The sequence below is a fragment of the Phaethon aethereus genome (genome assembly GCF_964289735.1).
Source record: "Phaethon aethereus genome assembly, chromosome: 3".
Lineage (NCBI taxonomy): Eukaryota > Metazoa > Chordata > Aves > Phaethontiformes > Phaethontidae > Phaethon > Phaethon aethereus.
The window spans coordinates 93,649,941-93,673,593 of NC_138576.1; the positions used below are offsets into that span (position 1 = coordinate 93,649,941).

General features: G+C 35.3%; 1 protein-coding gene across 1 annotated transcript in view; it reads left to right on the forward strand.

Moving 5' to 3' along the window:
• The window catches only part of BIRC6 (baculoviral IAP repeat containing 6), a gene marked incomplete at both ends in the record, with an annotated part of 189,330 nt that overhangs the window by 109,392 nt on the left and 56,285 nt on the right, over positions 1-23,653 (forward strand). Inside the window, 9 exons of the mRNA XM_081998399.1 lie at positions 1,508-2,288; positions 3,214-3,357; positions 5,192-5,321; positions 9,065-9,196; positions 11,548-11,715; positions 12,701-12,874; positions 15,649-15,845; positions 18,174-18,474; positions 21,127-21,344. Of these exons, the coding sequence (XP_081854525.1) occupies positions 1,508-2,288; positions 3,214-3,357; positions 5,192-5,321; positions 9,065-9,196; positions 11,548-11,715; positions 12,701-12,874; positions 15,649-15,845; positions 18,174-18,474; positions 21,127-21,344 (2,245 nt within the window). The remainder of the gene's footprint in view (positions 1-1,507; positions 2,289-3,213; positions 3,358-5,191; positions 5,322-9,064; positions 9,197-11,547; positions 11,716-12,700; positions 12,875-15,648; positions 15,846-18,173; positions 18,475-21,126; positions 21,345-23,653) is intronic.

Below are 23,653 nucleotides of genomic sequence, written 5' to 3' on the forward strand. Positions count from 1 at the left end.
AAAAATAACTTCTCATGTGTAATCTTCATCCTCTTTGATATTTTAACTTTGAAATATTTTCATTGATTCTAGCTATAACTGCTCATTTCTCCTTCATGTGATATTTTAACTTTTCTCTTGGATATATTTTCCCATCATCCCCACTCTCCTTTTCAATACTTCTGCTTGGGCCAGTGAATACTAATTTATTCGTTAGTTATCTTTAAATATATACTTGGAAAATAATCTTATTTTTCATAGCCCAAAATTTTTGGCAGAAAGATTGTGTGAATATATAGCTGGAGAAGGGCTTACATGTAACTTTATTACATGTGGACTTTGGGAAATTGTGACTGTTTTCCCAAAGTTATGGGTTTGATCACTGGGATGACTTCTTCAATGTCTCCGTCTTGAAGAGGGTTTTTTATCAGGCATTCACTAGACTGGTGATAAAGCTAACTTTTGGTTAGACCCATGTTCTGTTCTAGACTCTTAGAGTCCCTTAGACTAAACATAGAATAACATTTCCATCCAGAAGACAGAAAAACAATCATTGTCTTCAAATGGGAATGTGATATATGGTTTTATATCCAAACTTATTTAAAAACTTAACATTGAAATGGAACAAAGTGTGTGTTCACCTGTGTATGTAAAGGTTAAGATAACATAACTTACATAGGGTGTCATGGTACTGTGAATGCAGTTCAGAAAACTGTGGGGGTTTTTTTGTAAAATACTTCACCTACTCTGAACGAGTCTGTATGAAGAAATTATGATTTCACTGTTTTAAAAATAACACTTCTGAAATTTAAGCTGAATAATGGGAGCTAAACTAGCTTTTGCATTCATGTGCCTTGGATTAGAGTTCAAGCACTTAGTATTTGGATGGAAGTGACTTCAAAAGTAGGTGGAATTTGAGTATCTCTGAGGAATAATTCTGTTGTTAACTCATGTCCTAAGTTCAGGTTGAGTAAGGATAGCAAGGGTAACAATCATTCAACCAACAACATTGTTGCTGCATTCAATTTTTTTGTAACATCTTTAGGTAGAACTCTAATAAAACAAATTTTTAAAATTTTTGGAAATGTGTTAAAATACTTTAAGATCTTACAAAGGATTAAGAGAGCTTTATGTAAATGAGTGTGTGTGATCCTAGTAGCTGCAGATTGAGGAGCTGAAAGCACAGAGGGGTTGCAGTTGGCTCAAAAATGCATGAATTATGTGACAACTGTCAAAAGACTGAAATCCTGTCTTTCATGTGCAGCATGCTAAAAAAAGTTAGCTTATTTCTATTTTAAATACAGTATGATGAAAGAAATTTAAACATAGGGTTGAGGAATGCCTTTTGGGTAATGAATGTCCTGCTGATACTGTGATCCAAATGAGGCTTTCAAGCTCAGCTCGGTGTGTTTTACAACAGCTTCTACAATAGGTAATTGTAAATGTAGGAACATGTTTTATGAACTAATGAAGAAAAGGGACTGTGAGTGGCAAACTATGTGCTGACATGATTTTCTGTCTTCTACAGGTCACTCTTTAACTGGTCCATGTCTCTTCCCTGCAACATGGTTTTGAAGAAAGCTGTTGATAGTTTGCTTTGCTCAATGTGCCACATCCACCCAAATTATTTTTCCTTACTCATGGGATGGATGGGTATCACTCCTCCTCCAATGCAGTGTCAGCACAGACTGTCCATGACTGATGACAGCAAAAAGCAGGACCTTAGTTCATCCTTAACAGATGACTCTAAAAACGCACAAGCCCCTCTTGCACTAACAGAGTCTCACCTGGCTACTCTTGCTGCTTCATCTCAGTCTCCTGAAGCTATCAAGCAATTATTGGACTCAGGTTTGCCTTCACTGCTTGTAAGAAGTCTTGCTAGTTTTTGCTTTAACCATACTTCTAGCTCTGACTGCACTGCACAATCAATGGATATCACCCAGGACAGGCTCAGGAGGCATCATGTTCCACAGCACTTTAATAAAATGCCTATCACGGCAGACCTGGTTGCTCCTGTTCTCAGGTTTTTGACAGAAGTTGGCAACAGCCACATGATGAAGGATTGGTTGGGTGGCTCTGAAGTCAATCCATTGTGGACAGCACTTTTATTTCTGTTGTGCCATTCTGGTGCTACTTCTGGAGGACACAATGTGACAGCACAACAGACCAGTGCAAGATCTAGCTTGCTTTCTTCAACTGTAACAGCGGGGTTGACCACTCAGCAACGGACAGCAATTGAAAATGCAACAGTTGCTTTCTTTTTACAGTGCATTTCTTGCCATCCTAATAACCAGAGACTTATGGCACAGGTGAGAGAGAAAAAAAAAGTTTTCTTTATTAATAACTACAGCCAACTTTTAAAACTTTTTTTACTTTTTTTTAGCTTTCTTTAAAAGAAAATTTTTCTAAGCTGTCATTGACTGGAAAAGTTTTGTATTGTTAGCTTGTTGGTCTGACATTGAAAAGCATAAAATTGTTTTGGCTTGTCTGTCCAGTCCTATGTACAGATTTGTATTCCTCTTGGTTTAGAGGAATAAACTTTAGACCAAAATACTATATATATATATATTTAATTGAATAGGTCTAAACTTCTCTGAAAATGAATTTGGAAATTAAGCTTCATACACCTCTTCTGTATTAGTAATTTAAGGGTATTTCCTGGTAAATTTGCTTGCACAACCATATACCCTGCGCAATCTGTGACCAGGGATATATGGACTACTGCAGAACACGGCTTTGCATTTGGCATTCTGATGCAAATTCAGCTATTTTTCTCACATTTGTTAACTTTGCAGACCTAGATAAATAAAAGTATAATTAAAAAAAGATTTTTCAACATTAAGAATGAGAATGCCCTGAGAACAGGTGGACCAGTAATAAATCAGTACAGTTGTCTGTTAATGGCCAGTAGTAATACTGCATTATGCGGTGGGAAATTTTTGCTTTAGGAATTTGAAAGCTATTTTTTTTAAATACTTTATCTTCAGGTTTTTATCTTTTTGAGTAGTCTATGTGTTTACAGTTACTTTGATGCTGTAGTCAATGTTTTGAACTCTTTTATAAAAAAAACTTACTTGCTGCTGGTATTTTCTTCAGTGGTACTCATTTCTGATCTGGTTTGAAAGATAACTGGAAGGTAGATCTTAGGTATTGCCTGTTATGGCTGTGTAGAGCTATATTTTAGAGACCTAAATATAGAAATATTTTAAATCTGATGTCATTTTGCATTCCCAGGTTCTCTGTGAATTGTTCCAGTCCTCTCCTCAGCGTGGGAACCTCCCAACCTCGGGAAATATTTCAGGATTTATTAGGAGGCTTTTTTTGCAGCTGATGCTAGAGGATGAGAAAGTGACTTTGTTTCTTCAATCCCCATGTCCAGTAAGAATTTTTGATAACTGTATGGTGAACATGGAATAAATTTAGCCTTAAAAAATAAAAATCTGGGTATATTCAACTTTGAAAGGTGAGATGGCAGCTTTTCCTACTGTGCACATTGCAGAATTTTGTAAAGGAATGTGTTGGTGGATTGTAACTCAGCGTTGTAAAGGAAAATTTAAGGCACTGTTGTAAGACAAAGCCATCTTGTTGAAAATATACTGCTCCTGAAAGAATTGACAACTGAAATTTATCTTATGTAAGACTTTTTAATAGCATCCTTACACGTTAGCAGGAAATACAGATAGAAGTTCTAGTCCTTCTAGCAGTTCTTCGTTACCAGTTTCATTGCAGATTAGTTGTAGTTTTGATGCTTCTAAATTGGCAGAGATCCTTCAGCATTATCCAGAACACCAGGAATAAATTCTTGAGTGACAAATACTTGAACTAATTGATAAAGTAGATGTATGCTTTTATACTTCCACATGCTTCACCATAACACAGAATTGTAATTAATGACTGAAATGCTATGGTCTCAGTTGAAGGCTGTGAATAAAGAAATATAGGAAAAACAGAAGTTACTAAAAGATGATGCTCCCATACAAGGAAAAACTATTTTCTGCTTTGGTTTCTTCTGTTCTTACTACCTCTCAGGAAGAGAGTACTGCATAAGATATATGACAGGGAAACTGGCTCAGATTAGTATAAAATGGAAAAGGAGGAATAAATACAGTTTTAGCACAAACATTTAAACATTTTAACCTGGCTGAGAGGAATTGTTAACATGGCCATTGGTAATGTGAAGGTAACATCAATTTTCTAATAATTTATTTTACACAGAACAGATTTTTACAGAATGGTACTAGAGATGTAAAAGCAGAAAAAATAACGTGGAAAGAAGTCAGATAATTCAGGGTTTTTTTTAATTAAAACCACCAGGAAACAATCTGGCTGTTATTACTGAGAAGATGATTCTAACATCCAGAGAGAAACCTTAAAAATAGTGTGGATGTGCAGCATATACTTCTACTATATCCAACAACATAACCGTACAAAGATTAGATCCCCAGTTTTATCTCAAGTTCTTACCAAACCTGTATTTTTATAAACTAAATTCTGACTGTCATCAAGTATTAAATTTGTTTGATAATACTGCACAACAATAAATTGGTTCTGTATGTGAATATTAGTCAACGGTTCTCCTGATCATAGGAGAAAGAGGACTAGTGGTGCCCTTGTTGCAGAAAAGTCTGTAAAAAGTTACTGCAACCAAAGAGTGATAACAGAGCTCAGGCTAATATATGTTATCTTAAAATATTTGAAAAGTTTTAAGTAGTGGTGACATACTTATCTGTCACAATAGCAAAAGGTAGATATTGAATAAACTTTATCCTCAAGTCAGAGTAATAGAGAAATAACATCTTTCTCTACTCCTATTCTCTACTCCTGTGGCTTTCCTAATTTGATTTCAGAGTTAAGTTTTAATTTCATAAATAATTGCAAGTCTCAGACAGTCAATTTTTCTCTGCTATAGAGCTATATAAAATGATTGTGTTTTGTTTTTTTGTTTTTTTTTAAACAAGTATAATAGTAGATTCTTTCTGATCCAAAAAATATTTTAGGCTTTTATAGCAAATTCTTTTGAGTTAAAAAATAAAATCTGTCCTAATTTGATGCATTTTTACTCTGTACCTCCAAAGTTGAAGGATATGTCAGTTTTCTTTTTAGCACACAAAAGATGTAATTATTTGGATGAAGTGAGTTTATAAGAACTTAGTGTTTTAACTTTTTCCTGAATGTTAGTCATGTTAAATGTTGACTTTTTTTTTCTTTTCAGCTGTACAAAGGTAGAATTAATGCTACTAGTCATGTAATTCAACATCCAATGTATGGAGCTGGGCACAAATTTCGTACTCTTCATCTGCCTGTCTCAACAACTCTAGCAGAGGTTCTTGATCGTGTGTCAGGCAAGTTTGCAATAGTTCATGGTTTATTTTTTTTGAGATACAATTTCAAAAAAACCTGCATAAAGTAAGTATGTCTAAGATACATATTTGCAGTGTTCATTGGTAACTGCAGAATATGAAACTGTTTTAGGTTGTAAGCTTTTGCCATATGCCTTATGTTCTGTGTATAACGTATTCTTACTGATCAAGTACTATTTTTTCCTTCCATAAAACTCAGGTGGGGAAGGTGGAGTTTTTGTTTTGTTCTTTTTTTGTTTGGTTGGGAGATTTTTGGTTGGTTAGTTGGTTTGGGTTTTTTGTTTGCTTTTTAATATTAATGTTTCTCAAATCTGTCATGGGATATTTGCAAGATCATGCAAATGATGCTGCAAATATCAGTCTTTAAAACTCCCCGTCTTTCATCCAGTCACTTAAATATTCCCAAATTATGTTAGTAAAATATCCTGGAATTTAAAAGCTTATCACAAGATGGAGGTGAAAGTGTGTTGCTATGAATAGGGCATTAATGAAGGCTCCCATCTAATTTCTGTGGTTATGCGTTTGCCTTTTATATAAAACATTTGAGTTTGCTTGCCAAATGGAGGTTGAAAACCATAGTTCACTTTTAGAGATTAATTTGAAAATTATATACAATGAGAGGATAATGTTAAGGCATGAATGCATTTGTGGTTTTTTTGAAGTTCAATACTGTAAGTTATACTACTTGAATACACATGGAGAGAGAAACCCCTCTGTAGGGGACTCTGTTGACCAGGCCTCCACAGACCATAATACGAATTTTGACACCTGAATGGTAGATGTCTTAATCTTAAAATGAATCCCACCTTGAACTTTAGTGTTTATTTAATACTTCAGAAAAAAGAGCTATATGTTAAAGATTAGGGTTAGTGATCTATTTTTAAACGTGTTTAAAAAGTAGAATTCATGCTGAAGGTGGTGTGTCCATGCCAGAGTCTCTAGGTAAAACCAGGCAAAATGCAAGATGATTCTCCTCAGGTAAGAAATACAGCAAAATTTGTTAGGTCATGTTACATCAAAAATCAGTTTTAAGCATGTGTAATTTAAAACAAACAAACAAAACAAACAAAAAAACCCCACAAAACAAAACACCAACCAAAAATCCCAGCACTTCCTTTTTACTCTTAAGACATGGTTCTCAGTAACAGCAAAGAAAAGTCAAACATCATCACAGCAATTATGATTTTGCCATTTTGCAGATGTGCACTCAAGTGTGTGCACGTAGCTACATACATATCTGAGGAAGTATGTATGTTCTTACATGTAGGCATATTTGTATGTGTAATTTTTTGGAACTCAGTGTAGATGATCTTTAATTTCTGAAGCAGATCTTTGTGGAGTTCAGATGAACTATTGCTTTTTTCTATTTACTGAAGATCTTTATGTCAAAATTGTTAATAAATTCATTGGGACAATAACCTTACAATGTGATAGAAGTACTGTAAAGATATTTGTCAGAACACTAGACAGAACAAGATGTGCTTTGGGATTTTAACTGAAAAATAGTGAGACCTAGAAAAACACTTATTTATCAGGGAGTAGTTTACTATTTTTGATAGAATTCCGTATTCATTTACTGTCCAGACACGGTCGTGTGTGGAATGTGATCAAGGTCTCTTTTGTACAATTTATGATCAGAATTACTGTAATGGGTGGGGTAGTTGCTGCATATGAGGTAGGGATCAGTTGTTGAGCCGTGACATAAACTGTACTGAATAGCTGCCTTAGTGGTGTATTGGGGTCAACTTGATAGCCAGTGCTGATAGGGACTGGGGAGGGGAATGTGCTGATGTGATGTACTGTAGTGCCTGTAGTTGAAATTGATCAAATGCTGACTTTGTAGGGCACCCTAACTTTGGTTTTTGCTACAGAATTGTTATTCCTCAGCTTAACTCTCATTTTAAATTGGAAAAATGAATTCTGGAAAAGTTTAGGTTCTTTTATGTTTCCATCCCTCACCTAATGTGATTTCTCTGATTGTGTTAAAAGCTTTGTGATACTTGTCTGTCATTCCATGAAGTCCATGGTTAGGACATGGTAAAGAAGACTTGAATATATAAGGAGTAATCTGTGTGTTTGGGGTGGCAGGGAGAGAGAAGGGATGGACAAGTGGTGGAAAGGAAGAAGAGACTGCCACCATGGCAACACTAGGAAGTCATGAAGGTCCTGTGTCAGAGGCTGTCCCTGGGCTTACCTTCTTTTTTTCTTAACTATGCTGTTAATGTCTCAAATCAGTTGAGTCAGTATCTGCAAAAATGAATCACAACAAGCATGTTCATTTCATACTTTTTCTCCCAGCCTTTAAAAAAAAAAAAGGGGAGGGGGGTGTCTAAAATCATTGCTAAACCTGCTACTTGCATCCCTTCACCATAGGAAGAAAGTATGCTGTATCACTGTAGATAGGACTGTCTAGGATGAGTACCAGTTGTTTTGTATTTCATTCACCTTAGTCTTAAGTTACTGGTCTTGAGTGGTCAGGAAAATTGAACCACAAATCTGGCTATTACCTGAGTACTAAAAAGACCATTGCTTAAGCTTTTGTAATAATTTTATTAATGACCTTAAATACTTTGGCAATAAGTGGTCCCCCACTCCATGGGACCAAACTAGCACAGCTCTGAAGTTTAATAATAATAAGAGTGAGAATTTTTTTAGAAAGTCAACACCCAGTCTAAATATATATATATATATATATATATATATATATATATATATATATTATTGTGTGTGTGTGAATGTTAGGTCCTGAGGCTCTGAGTAGCAGCAGTTTCACACTATCTTCTTTTGGTCTGCATTACTGTCTAACAACAGACATAACCAATGTCTTCAGGCACAAATCATAACATACTTCCAAGCAGGTCAAACCGTATCTCTTTTCAGCACTTCACCCACTGGTGATACAGAGTTAAAGGTAGCTGGATGGTACTTCTAGGTCTTGAGTCTGTGATTATAGCCTAAGGCTGCAGTGGCTCTGTGGAAAAAAATTGCAACTCAGAAGTAATTAGAGAATTATTTGGCCATTTTGGTGCCAACATTGTACCTTAGAAGGTGTGAAATGATCCATTGTCACCAGTAATCAATGATTGAACGGTTACTTGCTGATATTTGTGATCTACACTAATGATTGAACCAAAATGGTTGAACTGCAGTAATCTAATGTTTGCTTAAGCAAACAGCACAAGGTTTGGATGTGTAATGTACTTTTAGACATCTTCCAAGTTCAAAGGAACAATCATACTTGCGAGTTCTGAAATTGAGTCAGTATGTGACACTAGATACCCAGACCTAAATACAACAACTTCTTTATATAAGTCTGCAGATGTCCTTCAAAAAAGTTTTGGATTTTTTATTTTGTTGGTTTTGGGGGTTTTTTGTATTTTGTTTTGATTGGTGTTTTTAGGAGGGTGGGTGTTTTGCATGAGCTCATTTTTGGTAGGTTGAAGTGGTGTTTTAACATGAATACACTTGACTCAGGTAACAGTTTTAAGTTGTTACGGTTTTAAATTGTTAGAGGACAGATTTTTATGAGGCAAAGAGGGGACCAAAATTATCATGACATCTTAATTCATAGATATTTACAAAACTACTACTGCCTGGGATGGAACTCTAAACCACTAAAATAGTTGAGAATAGCCTTAGTTAACAGCCTAGAAACTGTGACAAAATCAACTTCATGTCCTGAAATGCCTTTCTCTCCTCTTTTTTTTTTTTTTTACCCTGTATAGATACACCCAGTATCACAGCTAAGCTAATTAATGAACAGAAGGAAGATAAAGAAAAAAAGAACTATGAAGAAAAAGAAAAAGTTAAAGCAGAAAATGGATTTCAGGATAATTATAGTGTTGTTGTTGCTTCTGGTATGTTTTTTTTCCCCCCTATCTTCTGAAAAATGGATCTTTCAGATATTAGGAGGCAGGGTGGGTGGAATCATAACTACCAACAATTCTTTTTATTACTAATGATGGCTAGAAAAATTGTAGCGCCCAATTTAATCTAACTGGCTGTTAGGCAGCAAAGATTGGTTCCTGGTAGAATTGCTGCCTCTAGTGGATTATATACTTTGAAAAATTTGTACCTAAATGTGTGTGTCAGTGATATGTTGTGGATGCTGTTGCTAGTGCATTTTACAGGATTTTGTAGAGACGTACCTGGAGCTTGCATTATATGGCAATACATTAGTATTTGTGTACTATTACTATGGTGTGGGTATCACTGCCTCTACCTTTTGGCAGTGGCTGGTGCATCAGAGTTTGATCACCTACTCCCACAATATGCTTTGGAAATAAATGGGTTCATATGCTTTGCATAACAACTGGTGGTACTCTGCTAAAAAATGTCAGATGGAGATGTAAGCGTAAAACCATGTTATTCCACTTGGAAACCACACATACAGGATTTTCTTCCAACACATTAGCCTTCTAAAAACTAATGTGAAGATGCTTCTGAAATCATTCATGTAAAACCTTCTCCTCCAAAACTGCTGTGGAGGTTATAGATTGAAGGTAGTAATTTTGCAGTGGTACAAGAAGATTACAGTTCAGATGATGGCTGTGGAGATCATTAGTTTTTCGGTTTGAAGTTCTAGTGTGTTTGTGAGAGAGACATTAGTGAACTTCAAAGGACCCTTTTCCTATCTAGCTTTCCCCCTTCATTGAGATACCTCAATTTCATTTACACTTCATGAAGCATGAAGAAGAGATGCTGACTTCCTTTGACTTCTGGCACCAATATTTCTTAAGCTTTTTATTTCAGGTTTTTAGATGTAGGTGTAACTCTAAACTCAAATATTGAATAGGGCAGCAGTTTCATGGATTTTGGTATACATTTAAAGCAACACAACTTATTGTTAATTACAGCATCTTTATCTGGAAAGATATTTGCAGTAGGTGCCACTTAAACAGAGTAATCATGTTTTGGTAAGATCTAAAAATATTAATAGATCCAAGTGAAGAGTTAAAACATGAATAAAGAATCTGGGAAGAAAAAATGTAATATACCAACCTTGAAGATAGGGGATAGCATAGTCAGCCATGTCTCATCCCTGATCATACTGCCTAATATAGCCCATTCTCTATTTAGAAAGAAGTAGACTTAAGTTTTTCCTTCTTTTTGCTTGTATTTTTTTTCCATTTGAGTAAAACAGTTTAAATGTAAACTTAATTAATTTGCATTTGTTTTTACAACCTGTTTGTGAAATCTTTTCCTATTTTGTCTTTATCTTTTTACATATTCTGGGTTTTTTTAATGTGTCCTCAGAGCCTCATGCAGACAGTATTTAACTTGTTCTCTGTTGGTAAAATTATTTAAAAGAGGGTAGAGATGGTATTTGGAGCCTGATCTTCCCGAGACAAGCTTGTTTACTGGAGAATGTGTTGCATATTACAGCTGCTCCTACTGATCAGCTGAAACCAGAGTGTGTTACAGCATTTCGGGTGTGGATGTTCTTAGTTTTCCAGCTGCTCTTGACTGATTATGAGGCAGTAGTTGTATGAGTCTTTGTATATGGATGTGCTGAATTTCTTACTTGGTCACTCCCCTGCATGGAAGGGTACATGATAGTAGTATAGTATCACTGTACCTTAAGTCAACCTAAGTTATCCCAAAATATGGCAATCTTGCTATAGAAGCTCAGTAAGCTTTTCTGTTCCTGTTCTGCCTTTTAATATTCATGTAGTGCTTACTTTAAAGGTTTTGACCTAGGCAACTTGAAAAGCATGTTTAAAGACACCTGTCATCACATGTGCTATTGTCAGTACTGCAGCTGAAGTCATGTTCATAGGCCAGACAAGCAGTTGTTATCTATTGTTTACCTGCTGAAATGTCTTGTCAGTTTAGAAATTTTTGCCTTCCTTGTTTTCAATTGAAAAAATAACCCCCATGTAGGGCCTATTGCTAGACAAGCTCTTTAACTAAGCTTACAAGCAGAATCAGAATATTTTTTGCCTTTTTTTTATGGATTATATGATCTAGTACAGCTACAGTTTGGTTAATGTTTGGGGCTCAGGAGGATGCACAGCCTTGTAGCTGTAAAAATACCAGGATTATATCCATACATCTTTTATACATGAATGTTATTCTGATATTTAATTTGCCAGTGCTGAAAAGTTTTACTTTTTTGCTATCATTAAAGGTATTGAGTACATTGCATCTTGGCTAGCTGAAGTTACTAAATACCATAATGACTTTGAATTTTTTATTTCTGTACTAGGTTTGAAATCTCAGTCAAAAAGAGCTGTTTCATCCACCCCTCCACGTCCACCATCAAGGCGAGGAAGAGTGATGGCAGATAAAGTAGGTACCTCTTCCACAGGAGGAGAATCTTCCAGCAAGACCATTAGTGTTCCAGTTTTTCATCTATACCATAAACTTCTACCAGGTAACACTAATAACTGTTTTTAAACTTCAAAATTACGGTCTTTTTCAGTGGCTGATGTGTCATCAGAAAGTAGATGTAATACAAATGGACATCTTTATCTTTCTATTGAGCATCTTGAAGTGTAGAGCCCTTCTGGGTTGTGTAACATTTTTCAACTGGAAGTAGGGCATTATAACGTCACAGTGGCTTGACAAAAATAAGAATAATGCTGAGCTTCCTTGAAGTTTAGTTCCTTGTTCCTAGCCAAAATCTCAAAAACATTTCTGCTTTCACTCAGAAATAAAAGGGGAGTGAGTCTGTAAGGTAATTTGCATTTTCTTTGACCTGCAAGGCCCTGCTATTTTTATGTTCTGAGTGGGCAGCCAGCTTGCATTGCTTTCTGGAAGATTGATTTGCCAGTTCAGGAGTATTCTTGAATTTCATAATAATTGTGTTTTCAAAAACAGCGTGTCTTAAGCAGTTAGTCATGTTTTAGATATAGCAGATATGTACTCACTTTTTATCAGCTATCTGGACAAAGCTGGTGGCAATGTGATAGTTGGGGCATAGAGAGAGATCTCTCTCCTATAGAAAGAGATTGGTGTGACTAGAATTCTCAACCTTGGAGCAGGAATAAAGAACAGGAACATGGGTGAAATGCTTTAATATTATGTGGAAGAGTTTCTTACTTGCTTTATAGTATAAAAACAAGGAACCAGGTAATGAAATTATATGGTAAACTTCTGATCAAAGTCATTTTCACCCAATGGACTCTCGGCACAGACCTGCCTTAGGGAATGTTGGTGTAGTTCTCTGATACTTGGTTCCAAACTGATGGAGCCCCTTTTCCCAAGAGAACAAATGTTAAAATTAAAGTCTTGGTTTAGAGCCAGATAATATTTAGTCTACTTGGCATCTTTGGTACAAGTAATGAATAGCACCTGGACATGTATGTTAAAATAACCCAATCATTTTTTTTCTCCGACTCAATGACATTTTTGTTTAGGCCAACCGTTACCAGCTGAAATGACACTTGCCCAGCTTCTGACTCTGCTGTATGACCGTAAACTCCCTCAAGGATACCGATCAATAGATTTGACAGTTAAGCTGGGTTCGAAAGTCATCTCAGATCCAAGTTTATCAAAAACAGACTCATTTAAACGTCTTCACACAGAAAAAGGTAAGTGCTGTTACTTTTCAGTATCTTCCTTGTTAAAATTTGAATTTTTACTTTTTTACTTTGAAGAAAAATAGTTTTGATTTTCTTCGTAAGAAACAGCAGCTTTCTGTATTTTCGTGGATTATGTTCCTGAGCCATTCTCTACAAGACAAGTGCTAAACTTTGTGGTAAAGGAACAAATTCATTGCCTGTCTTTAGATTGTATCTATAAGATGCACCAATATGGTTGTTCTGCTTTCACGTATCTTCATCGTATATACGATTATATGATTGTATTGATATCATGTATTTTATTTCTTGACAAGTATACCACTTCTGTGGTAAGTGTGCTGATAACCAGGGCAGATAAACTACTGCAGGAGCTGTTTGAAACCATATGAGTTATAGAAGCCTGTGAAATTTTTTATTGCAGCAACTTAGGTACATAAATGTTTCTTTGAAAATGGGAGTTATTCTCAAGCCCAGCTAAGCAGAAATTTTAACTCTAGCTTTTAAAAATAATATTTTTAATGTTTTCTAATATGGTCTGTTTCTTGCAAAGGTTTTTTCTAATTGCTTGCTATTTACTTACTTACAGCTCCTCCCTCCCCTTTACCCCAGCACTATATCCCAGGAACCTGTTTTGAAATATTTTAATATCATTCCTTTAGGGAAGGACTTAGAGGAATGGGACCTTGAAATTAAGTTAAGGTGACCTGCTGATCATCAGCCTGCTGACACAGACCAGAATTAGAAAGTTAATCCTTCAGATATTTTAAGACAGGGACTGCTTGTAAAAGCTTTTCACTTGATTGATCAATCCCTTCTAGAAAAGATATAAACAGAAAGAAGAGTTGAAAAAACAGTCTATTTTCTTGCTGTCTGGTCTGGTCTTAAGTGTTTCATGGCTGGATATACAGATCTCTTACACTATTGAGGTCTTTCTCTTTCAAATAGTGTTTTTGTTTTGTTTTGCTGTTTATTTACATTCTAAACATATAATAGATTTTTTTTCTGTTTGAATAAAACTCAATCATTAGACTAGGTTCAGTTTGGCAGTACAGTTGCATATGACAACATGAAAGTCCTAATTGAACTTTTATTAAATTACTAGGCTTTTTTTTTTAAACTTGAGGCTAATACTTTTGAAAATTTGAATTTGTCATTACAAATCCATTGACCTGTGGTGCTATACAGCAAAATATTAGCTACGTTCAGATGCCTCACAGTCATCACTCATCAGTTACGAAGGTTAGTGCTACTGCTTTTTCATGACTAGTTTTTAATGTCTATAGAAATCATTCTTACATATCAGTATTTCCTTACTTGCTACTTATAGAAGACTTTTTTTTTTATCTGTGTTGGATAGATTTTATAGCTTCACCTGGTATCTCTAGAGCTGCATTTACACTTTTCCTCAAGTATAGTAGTAGTAATTTATTTCTACTTTTTTCCTTTGTGCTTCAGTGCATTTGTTTGAGATCAGCAATTTTCCATAGCTGAAGTGTATTGACTTCACTGAAAACTTGCAGAACATTCATGGAGGTGAAATGGTTTAAATCATGTTATAAGAAGATTAACTAAAGCAAGTACTGGAGAAGCATACTTAAATGTAACTCCTTGCAACAATATTTAAGATGTGAAAGGAACAGAATTAGATCTGCACTCATAATAAAAGATCTGTCTCTACCCTTACTCAACTGGTAACATTTTTCAAGTGTCTTTTGCAGAGATACATTTGGCCTTAGTATTTTTCTGTGCATTCTGAATATCTATATGTGTCTGTATGTGTATGCATACAAACATTTTAAGTATAATCGTAGATTTTCAGCTGGGTGTCAGATTGCTCACAGCAAAGAGTTACTGACACCACGTGATCTATGCTGCCTTTTGATGTGGGTATACCGTGAAGTCAAGTGAGGACCACTGCATTATAGTATTTAACAACATAATCGGCAATAAAGATTTTTTTAGATTAATAAATTGAATATTCACTGTGAAGTTTGCCTGTGGTAATGAACAGAGCATTTATTTTTGGCAAAACGAATTGTGGTAGGGTTCTGTATATACAACTTGTGTGCATTGTTGTATAAAATGATCGGGGGGGTTTGTCCGTTGTACAAGATACAACAGTGCTTAGTCGTAAACTGGGAGGCTGGAGGCTCGTAGAAAGTTAAAAATACAGATCTTGATCTTTTTTATGGGGAAGAATAGAATTTAATTTCACAGCTTTGGCAGAGGGGTATTTTGACACCTCAGAGAGAGATGTGAGAATGATAGGTGTAGTGAGTGATAAGTGATTGGACTTCATGGATGGTGAATTAAATGGTGGGAAAGGGGTAATGAAAAAAAAACTTGTTCAGCAATTTTGAGGAAAAAGCCAGACTAATTTAAGTAAGGTTATGTTTCTTCAACTATTAACTCTTTATAGGAGAGTAACAAGCCTACTTTTACCTCCTAGATGAAAGACAGTGTTAAAAACTGTCGTAGTTCCAAAATTCACAAAATTTTGAAGGCAAAGATCAAATTTCTGATAAAACATAACATTCTAATAATTAACATGTAACCCTGTGTAAATAATCCCAAGTTATGACATCATGCCATCATTGGCAAAAGGTACCACGAATGCTTTTATTTTCTTTTCATACTCTTGTACTCATTTCAGGTTCTTGACTCAGGTTTTGCTTAAGAAGGAATTGCTACTTTTGAAGTACACTTTTAAGTGAGGACGAAGAAATAAACACAACATTGATGATGATGATGTATTAACTACTTTTATGCCTGTGTTTTTGTAGAACATGCAGATTTACTGGGACCTTGCCCTGAAGATGAAGCTATCAGTCCTGGGGATGAGTGTATGGATGCAGTGCTGGATGAATCGCTTCTTGAAACCTGTCCCATCCAGTCTCCACTGCAAGTTTTTGCAGGAATGGGTGGATTGGCCCTCATTGCAGAGAGACTCCCTATGCTTTATCCTGACGTAATTCAGCAAGTGAGTGAAAAAATCCGTGTAGAAAAACAGGCTAAGAGTGTGTTCTTTGTTTGTTTAAGGACAGTATTTCCCTCATTTTTCTATGGTTCAGTTTGATGACTCAGTTATGTGGGGAAGCTGCTTTAGAATAGGCAAGTGCATAACTCCACAGCCCAGTCCAACTATACATGCTGCTTCCCTATACATATTATAGGCTGCTTGAGTACCCATGTCTTTGTGAAACAAATGCACAAAGTCAGTGTTGCTGCTTGCCTCGCTTCTGTTAATTCATAAGATATCTTGGAGGATGCAGTGACGTGAAGTGGCTGATGTACTATAAAGTCATACTTGCTTATCATTTAATTGCTCATGTAAATGTACCCTTGGGGGTTTTTTATTGTTAAGTGAAATTCAGTACTCAAAGCAGATTATATACATCTATTTTGGATTTATTATTCTAAATAATAAATAAATGTATAATCTTAATTATATTTATAATCATAAATAACCTATCTAAAATTAAATTATATAATAAATTGTAAATATGTTGTTTATTTGTATGCTTATAATTGTGTATAGTGTTAATCTCTCTGGAAGTGCCGATAGGCTTTTCAAAAGTGTCAGTATTAGTATTAGTATTAGTGTGGAATTTCTCCTTTGGCTGCTGTTCTAGGTACACAATCTTTATTAAAAAGGGAAAAAATAGCCTGCGAATTATTCAAATTCTGTTTGGCTATATAATTCAAAATTTTGGATGATACTCCTAATAGAAAAGATTGTGAATATTTATTCCCTTTGACATTAAGTTAATTACGAGTTAAGGGTGCTGTTCAGTACCCTGACTGCAGAACTATGGCAGGAGTAGGAGCCCTGTAGTGAGACCGGGTAAGTAGTATGAATTCTTTGTAACTAGTTCTGCAGAGACATTTTAGGGGGTCTAATATCAAGCCTGTTCAAAAATTAAAAGTTAAGAGAATGTGTTCACATAAACAATTACTGTATTTTGCATTCCAAGAGAGATAACGTGTACTCTGTATTGAAGAAGACTGATTCATTCAATTCTGCAACAGATAGAAGGCAACTTAAAACTACGAGAAATTTCATCCCTTTTTTATTTCTTTTTCTATATTCCTGGGAAGTTATTTTCTTTTCACAATTTTTTAGCTTGAGAGATAAGTTTGGATTAAAATACTGAATAAGAATTCTATGATCCTTAAAAAGAAATTAAGTACAGTAATATCAAATAGAAGATTCAGAGTGAAAACTGATTAATTCTCCAGACTTTTCATTCCTTAATTTTACTTTTATGTTTCTCTAGGTCACTGATACTTCTGATTCTGTAAACTCTGTATTTTAATATTTCCTTAATTATTCTCTTAAATCTTAGATGATTGGTATAAATTCAACTAAACGTGGCTTTGACTTTTAATTAGGAATTTGGTATTCTGAATAAATTCTGCAAGGGCTTTTCAGATTAATCTTTTACAGATTAATTACAGATTTAATCTAAACTTTAGATCAGTCTGGTGATAAATACTAAAATTTTAAATATGATTGCATCAGTTCATCTGAAGAGCATAAAAGCCTGAAGCTTCTGTGATGTTTTATTATGTGAGGGACCTGGGTGTCATACCTTCATTTTAACCAAGTATATGCTGAGTATATGACTGTTTTCTGGGGAATTACACAACTGTTATCCCCCTTAAGCTCTGATTCCCATCATAATGCCTGGCTGCATAGTCCTCTGTGCAGTGTTAGTTTATAAAATAGAACTACAGACCATTGTGTTAGAGCATAGTAGTAATTAAAGCATGCCAAATCAATCAAAAGCCTGGAATGAGCACATGAGTTGCTACAAGACTGCTAAGATACCCAAATTTCTTCTTAGTTCTTAAAGGTATTATCATTAATTGTTCTCCTTTTTATAATATGTAATTAAAAATTAACCACAGTTAATTCACACTGTTTAATGTTAAAAATAAGAGGGCCATTTCTTAATTAACAGTATGATAATACAAAGATTAGTTTGTATATTTCTGTGTAATATGTCTCCTATGCCTCTAGATTTTAAGTAACACATTTTAACTAAGGATTTTAGGTTGGCAAAATACAGTTGCTTGCTTGTGTAGGTGGGACTTTCTAGAACTGTATTAGAAATGCAACAAGTATGCCCTTTTTAGCCATTTAGCCTGGTCCCCATATCTGTAAACGATAGTGTATTTCATGTGACTTTTTAACGGTGTCCTATATTAAGATTGTATGTCCTTTAGATCCTAATTTTAATAAAATTTTTGCCTAGGTCATTAACTGAATGACTACCAAATTTTTTTGTTGTTTTTGTTGGTTAAGGTGAGCACTCCCGTGGTTACATCGACCACACAGGAAAAGCAGAAGGACAGTGATCAGTTTGAATGGGTTACCATTGAACAATCAGGCGAATTGGTGTATGAAGCACCAGAAACAATTGCTGCAGAACCTCCACCGATCAAGTCAACGGTTCAGACTATGTCTCCCATACCTGCACATTCTTTGGCTGCCTTTGGTTTATTTCTTCGTCTCCCGGGCTATGCTGAGGTGCTGCTAAAAGAACGGAAACATGCTCAGTGTCTGTTGAGATTGGTGTTGGGAGTTACAGATGATGGTGAAGGAAGTATGTGCTGCAATTATTATGTTTCTTTGTAGACCACGGCTAGATCATTTTACTTAAATTTATTTACACTGTAATGCTTTTAGCAGGAAGTTAGAATTGATTCATGCAGAACTGTGTTGCATCTTTGATAGTCTGTCTCTAAATATTAAATTCTGCCTGGCAAAGTTTTGTCACAATCATCAGTATTCAAGGATTCTCATCTAGATGTCAGAGTAATTATAAAATAACTGCTGATAAAATTTACAATGACGCTATCAAGATGACTGCGCTCAGGCAGAACGATCTGAATAGCTGGGTATGCTCAACTAATTGAGCAAATGTCGTATAATTCTGCAACCAAATGCAGAATAATATGGATAGGACCATAGCTACAGCAGATGTAGAATAAACTGTTGAATGATACTGTTTTAGAAAAGGAGAGAAAGATCATAGTGATGAAATTAGCTGAGCAGGAGCTCTACCTTAATGATGTGAGTTCAGAGGGAGAAATGGAGTATTCTTCAATGAGTGAACAGATGAGCTGAGAGACAGTTTGTAGTCAGTGTCTTTGCAACAAAACCTGGAATTCTGTACATAGTTCTCACATTTGTACTTTTTAGTGTTTTGAAAAATTGGAAGTGTGTGAAAGATGTTTTAGTACTTTTAAGGCATTTCCTTTCATTATGACTTTGAAAAGAACACTATTTTTTCTATGCAGCAATCAACTGAAGTTAGTCTGTATTCAGCAGCCTATAGAATGGTGAAGAAACTAAGAGTCTTGTTTACCTTCCCTTCTGTTTATGTTTCTATTTCTCTTATATTTAGGTACAGGACAGTAGACAAGAGTAAACTGGATAACAAAAGAAGTCAGTCTGGCTGCTTACTCCCACCTAATCTGAGTAGTAATTAACTGAAGGACTCAGATTTTTATGTCCTTGAGTGGTTCCAGTCCCTTGCTATTATTGCAAACAATTTTATATCCCTTTTTATTTTTTTTTTATAGAGAGACCAACTCTCAAACCCTTAAAATTTGGGTTGTGGGGGGTTTTTTGTGTATGTGTACCCACTATTGCTATTGGAATACAGTTCCAGAACATAATTTTCCTGATGGGTGGAGGCTGCTTTAATTTTCAGCCTACATTTATTCATATCCAGTTTGTGCCCATTTATCATTGTACCAGCACTGTTCCTCGTCATAAATAGCTCTTCTTTCTCCAATGCATTTGTTGACAGGAATTGCATTGCCTCTTAGCCTTTGCTTTTGCTGGACTAAACAGTCATTTTCTCCATTCCCTAAGCCAGATTTCTGAATTCTTTATGAAATGTGGGATCATTTGTACACGGTAGTCCATATTAGTTCTCTGTGTAAAGCATTAATATTTTCCTTTTCTTTTGGAAATCCCATCTTTTCATATTCCTAGAATCTCTTTATTTTCTTGCATAATATGAAGGGTTGCACTTATAAATCCATGGCTTATAGATTAAACATGGATTCAGTTGTCTGTGAAAATAAATCATGGGCAAATATTTAGATTTTCTTTTTTTTTGTCATCTTGTCCTTTTGCTACACCTGCAGTTCTGGAAGTCTATCAGATGGGATTTTTTCCAGAGCTGTTCAATTTTATTTGTGAAGATCCCAGTCAGAGGACTTTTTGTTTCCTTCTTGTTGTCTTTGCAAAGAGTATCAGATAGATATGAATTAACTTGCGTGTGTATGCATGTGTGTGTGTAGATACATATACATACAAATATAGATATACATATTTGTAATGTATATCAGTTTAGACCTCTGCATAATGATACAGCTGATAAACTCTAAGAATGAGAGAGAAAATAGTATAAATATATTTAAAATAAGAAGCAAACGTCTGAATAGAGTTGATTGTTTTGAAGTATTTTCAGTTGTTGGATATCTCTAGTTAAATATGCACTGGGAAAGGAATGTGAAATGCATTGTTAGATACAGAAAAAATTGAGACAGTTTCCCAAATCTGAGCATGCTGCATTAATAGAACACTCTGTTATTTTAAATGTGGCTTTTAAAAGAAGTAATTTTTGCTCATAATGCAAAAGGGTTAAAAATTTAAAATAATTCTACTACAAAATTCAAACATGCAGCTCATGTAATTAAAATTGTGTTAGTATTTCACCATGTATTCAACTTGAATAGCATCACAGCTTGAATTGTGTTAGTGACTTCACTCCCACTTAGGAATTTTTTTTCATATTCCAACATCCTAATAAACTACAGCTCCTTGTCAGCTGAGGTGCTGTTAGCTGACCATGTGCATTCTTTAACTTACTGTAGCTGGAATGTTAAAAAGAAAAAAAAAAAATTAGTCTAAACCACCTTCATTTTCTTCATTCAGAAATACAACCTGAAGTGTAGTCAAATACAGAAGTATACTCACTATTATTCACAAACTAAGTTTTCTCCCTGGAAATGGTGAATCAGATTTTATAACTTCCGCTCTTAACCAAATCCACAAAGGAAATAAAGAGACATTCTTTCTTCTACACTCTTCTCCGGCTGAATTTTTTTTATGAAGAGAGGCCTAATATCAGATAGCTTACTATATGCGAATGCTTAAGTCCTTAACATTAACAGATGTACAGGCTGTATTGAACTATTAAAAGAAAATGTTGGTTTGATACTTTTCTTCTTCAATCTAGGTCATATCCTGCAGTCTCCTTCAGCAAACGTGCTTCCAACTCTGCCCTTCCACGTGTTGCGCAGTTTGTTCAGTACTACACCGCTGACTACTGATGACGGAGTACTGCTTAGGCGCATGGCACTGGAGATTGGGGCTATACATCTTATCCTTGCTTGTCTGTCTGCTCTAAGCCACCATGCACCAAGGGTGCCCAACTCTAGTCCCAACCAGGCAGAGGTAGGTTTAGCAGCGGTATAATTGCCACTGAAAAGCAGTAAAAGTTTTAACTATAAAAAAGAAAATAATCTCCATGCTTTCATTATTGTCTAATTTCTGCAGAGTTGGCATTTGAATGAAGAGCAAAAATAATTAAGAAGTACTGGTTAAGTAATTGTCCTTGCATATTGCAAATAAACATAACCAACAAAGAAGGCTTGTCAGGAGACATTAAGGTGTAATCAGTTTCTTTCACAGGACCTTCTTTTTCAGTGCATGAGAGGCATAATGCTCAATAGAAGCTGGTGGTTTAATCCTCATTAGATAGCGTGACCTCATTACCTTATTTAGCATTCATCATCTAAACTCTACTGACTGCATAGTATTTCCTCTTAAATGCTTCACAAACATAAATGAGTTGTGAAAATTAATTAATTAATGCAGTGATTATTTTAATCCCCTTTTTACTAAAGGGGAAATGAGATCCAAAGACAAAAATTTTCCGTAGCATTCAATATCCAGAGTGAATCTCCAAAATTAAACTTTTTCGAAGTACTTACTATATTAAACTACCCTCTATTCAGAACATGTATCCCCGTATTTTTTTTAGGATTATGAATTGACATTTCTGCATAACATATCAATTGTCTGTAAAAGTGTTTAAAAAAATTCATTACTTTCCCTGTTTAGCATCTTTGTGGTAGAGGCTTGCATGAAAAAGTTCGTGGTGGCTAAATATGGCTAAGTAGATGCAAAATATAGGGTTGTCCATATTTTAGCAGCTCTGGTACTGATGACAGGTTGAGCAAAGAAGAGATGAAGCTGTGCATGAGAATAATTCACTTTAATGGCTAGTCAAATTTAAGGGAAAGCTGAGATATTCTGCCCCTAATGGGGTATCAGGCTGGTGACACATTAACGCCTTAGCATTATTGCGCTTTTGGAGGGAAAGAGCAACCATTAATTTTTATCTCTGCTTCAGTTCTACCATGACCCCTTAAACAGCTTGCTTTCTCGTAATTCGTATCTCTCAGGTGGTAGATGGTAACTTGAAAGTAGAGATCTATCAGGCCTGCACCGAGGTGTGTATTTCTGGGGCCAGGTTTTCCCTTAAGTGCTTTAAGTCAGTGCTCATGACAGTTCTCTTGAGTGTTAAAGGCACAGCATGTTCATGACATGTAATGAGTAACGTCTGCATGAGAATAACCACACGGCTATTTCATCACCGAGATGCATTACACTCCCAATGTAAAAGTTAAACGGTGATTCTAGACTACTGTCAGTAGGGTGCTTCACAGGTGATAACTTTTTTTTACCATTGCAATCTGTTCATACATAATTTCCTTCGTGTATAATCCTGAACAAAGTTACTGAAGAAGATCTGAACAAAGTCACTGAAGAAGACCTGAACAGAAATTGAAAGTTTTCAGAACCATAAATCAAATATTACAAATTAAATTTGGGCACGAACTCACGTGACCTGGTTTCCAGTAAGGCTAATTGTCACTGAGTGATGAAAGTAGCAAGTGTTTATCGCCTCGTAAAGTGGGGTCACTTGTTTAGGGTGCTAAATATATAATTAGAAAAGCGTTAGTTAAAAAATGCTTGTCAGAGTTTTTTCTGCATCCTTTTTGCCCAAGATCCAGTAAACTTTCAAAATTAGCATAACTACTTAAATAGTTTCATAAGGGCTAAGCAATATAATATTGGAGTTATGTTAGTAAAATGCAGTGATAAAGACCATTGGAAAAAGGTGTACAAACACCTTTGGAAAAATGCTGCCTCTCAGAACATTTTAAGGACAAGGTATTTCCCCCTTATTATCTGGAGATGAAGTAGTGTGCATTTCAGTGACCCAGAGATCATGTGTCTGAGCTATACGTGTAACTTAGACCTCTTGCCATTTTGGAGCACTTATTCAAAATCAGCGCATACTTGAGCATCTTAACATTTCAGTTGTGCACTTTTGAGGACATTTCTACTTCCATTCGCTTCATCTAATTATACTATCAAACTCGACGAGGTGTTAAACAGTAACAATTACAGAGCTGTGATGTTTAGCATGATATGGATTAAGTAACGTTTTAATACCTTTAATCATTTAAGCAGTGACAGTATCTTAAAAGAGAACAAAAATGGGCTTACAGAAGAATCACTTGGAACAATTTAGTGCTGATCTGTACTGGAACTCTGTGTGTCAGAGCCTTTCCTGTCTAGAGCTTTGAATTCCCCTGAATCCCAACAGTATCTTTATTAAGTTAATAAATTGGGATTACTTTCTTTTGCAGAACAAAGGTTTTCTAAAGAATTGGTTCATAAGATGAAAAAAG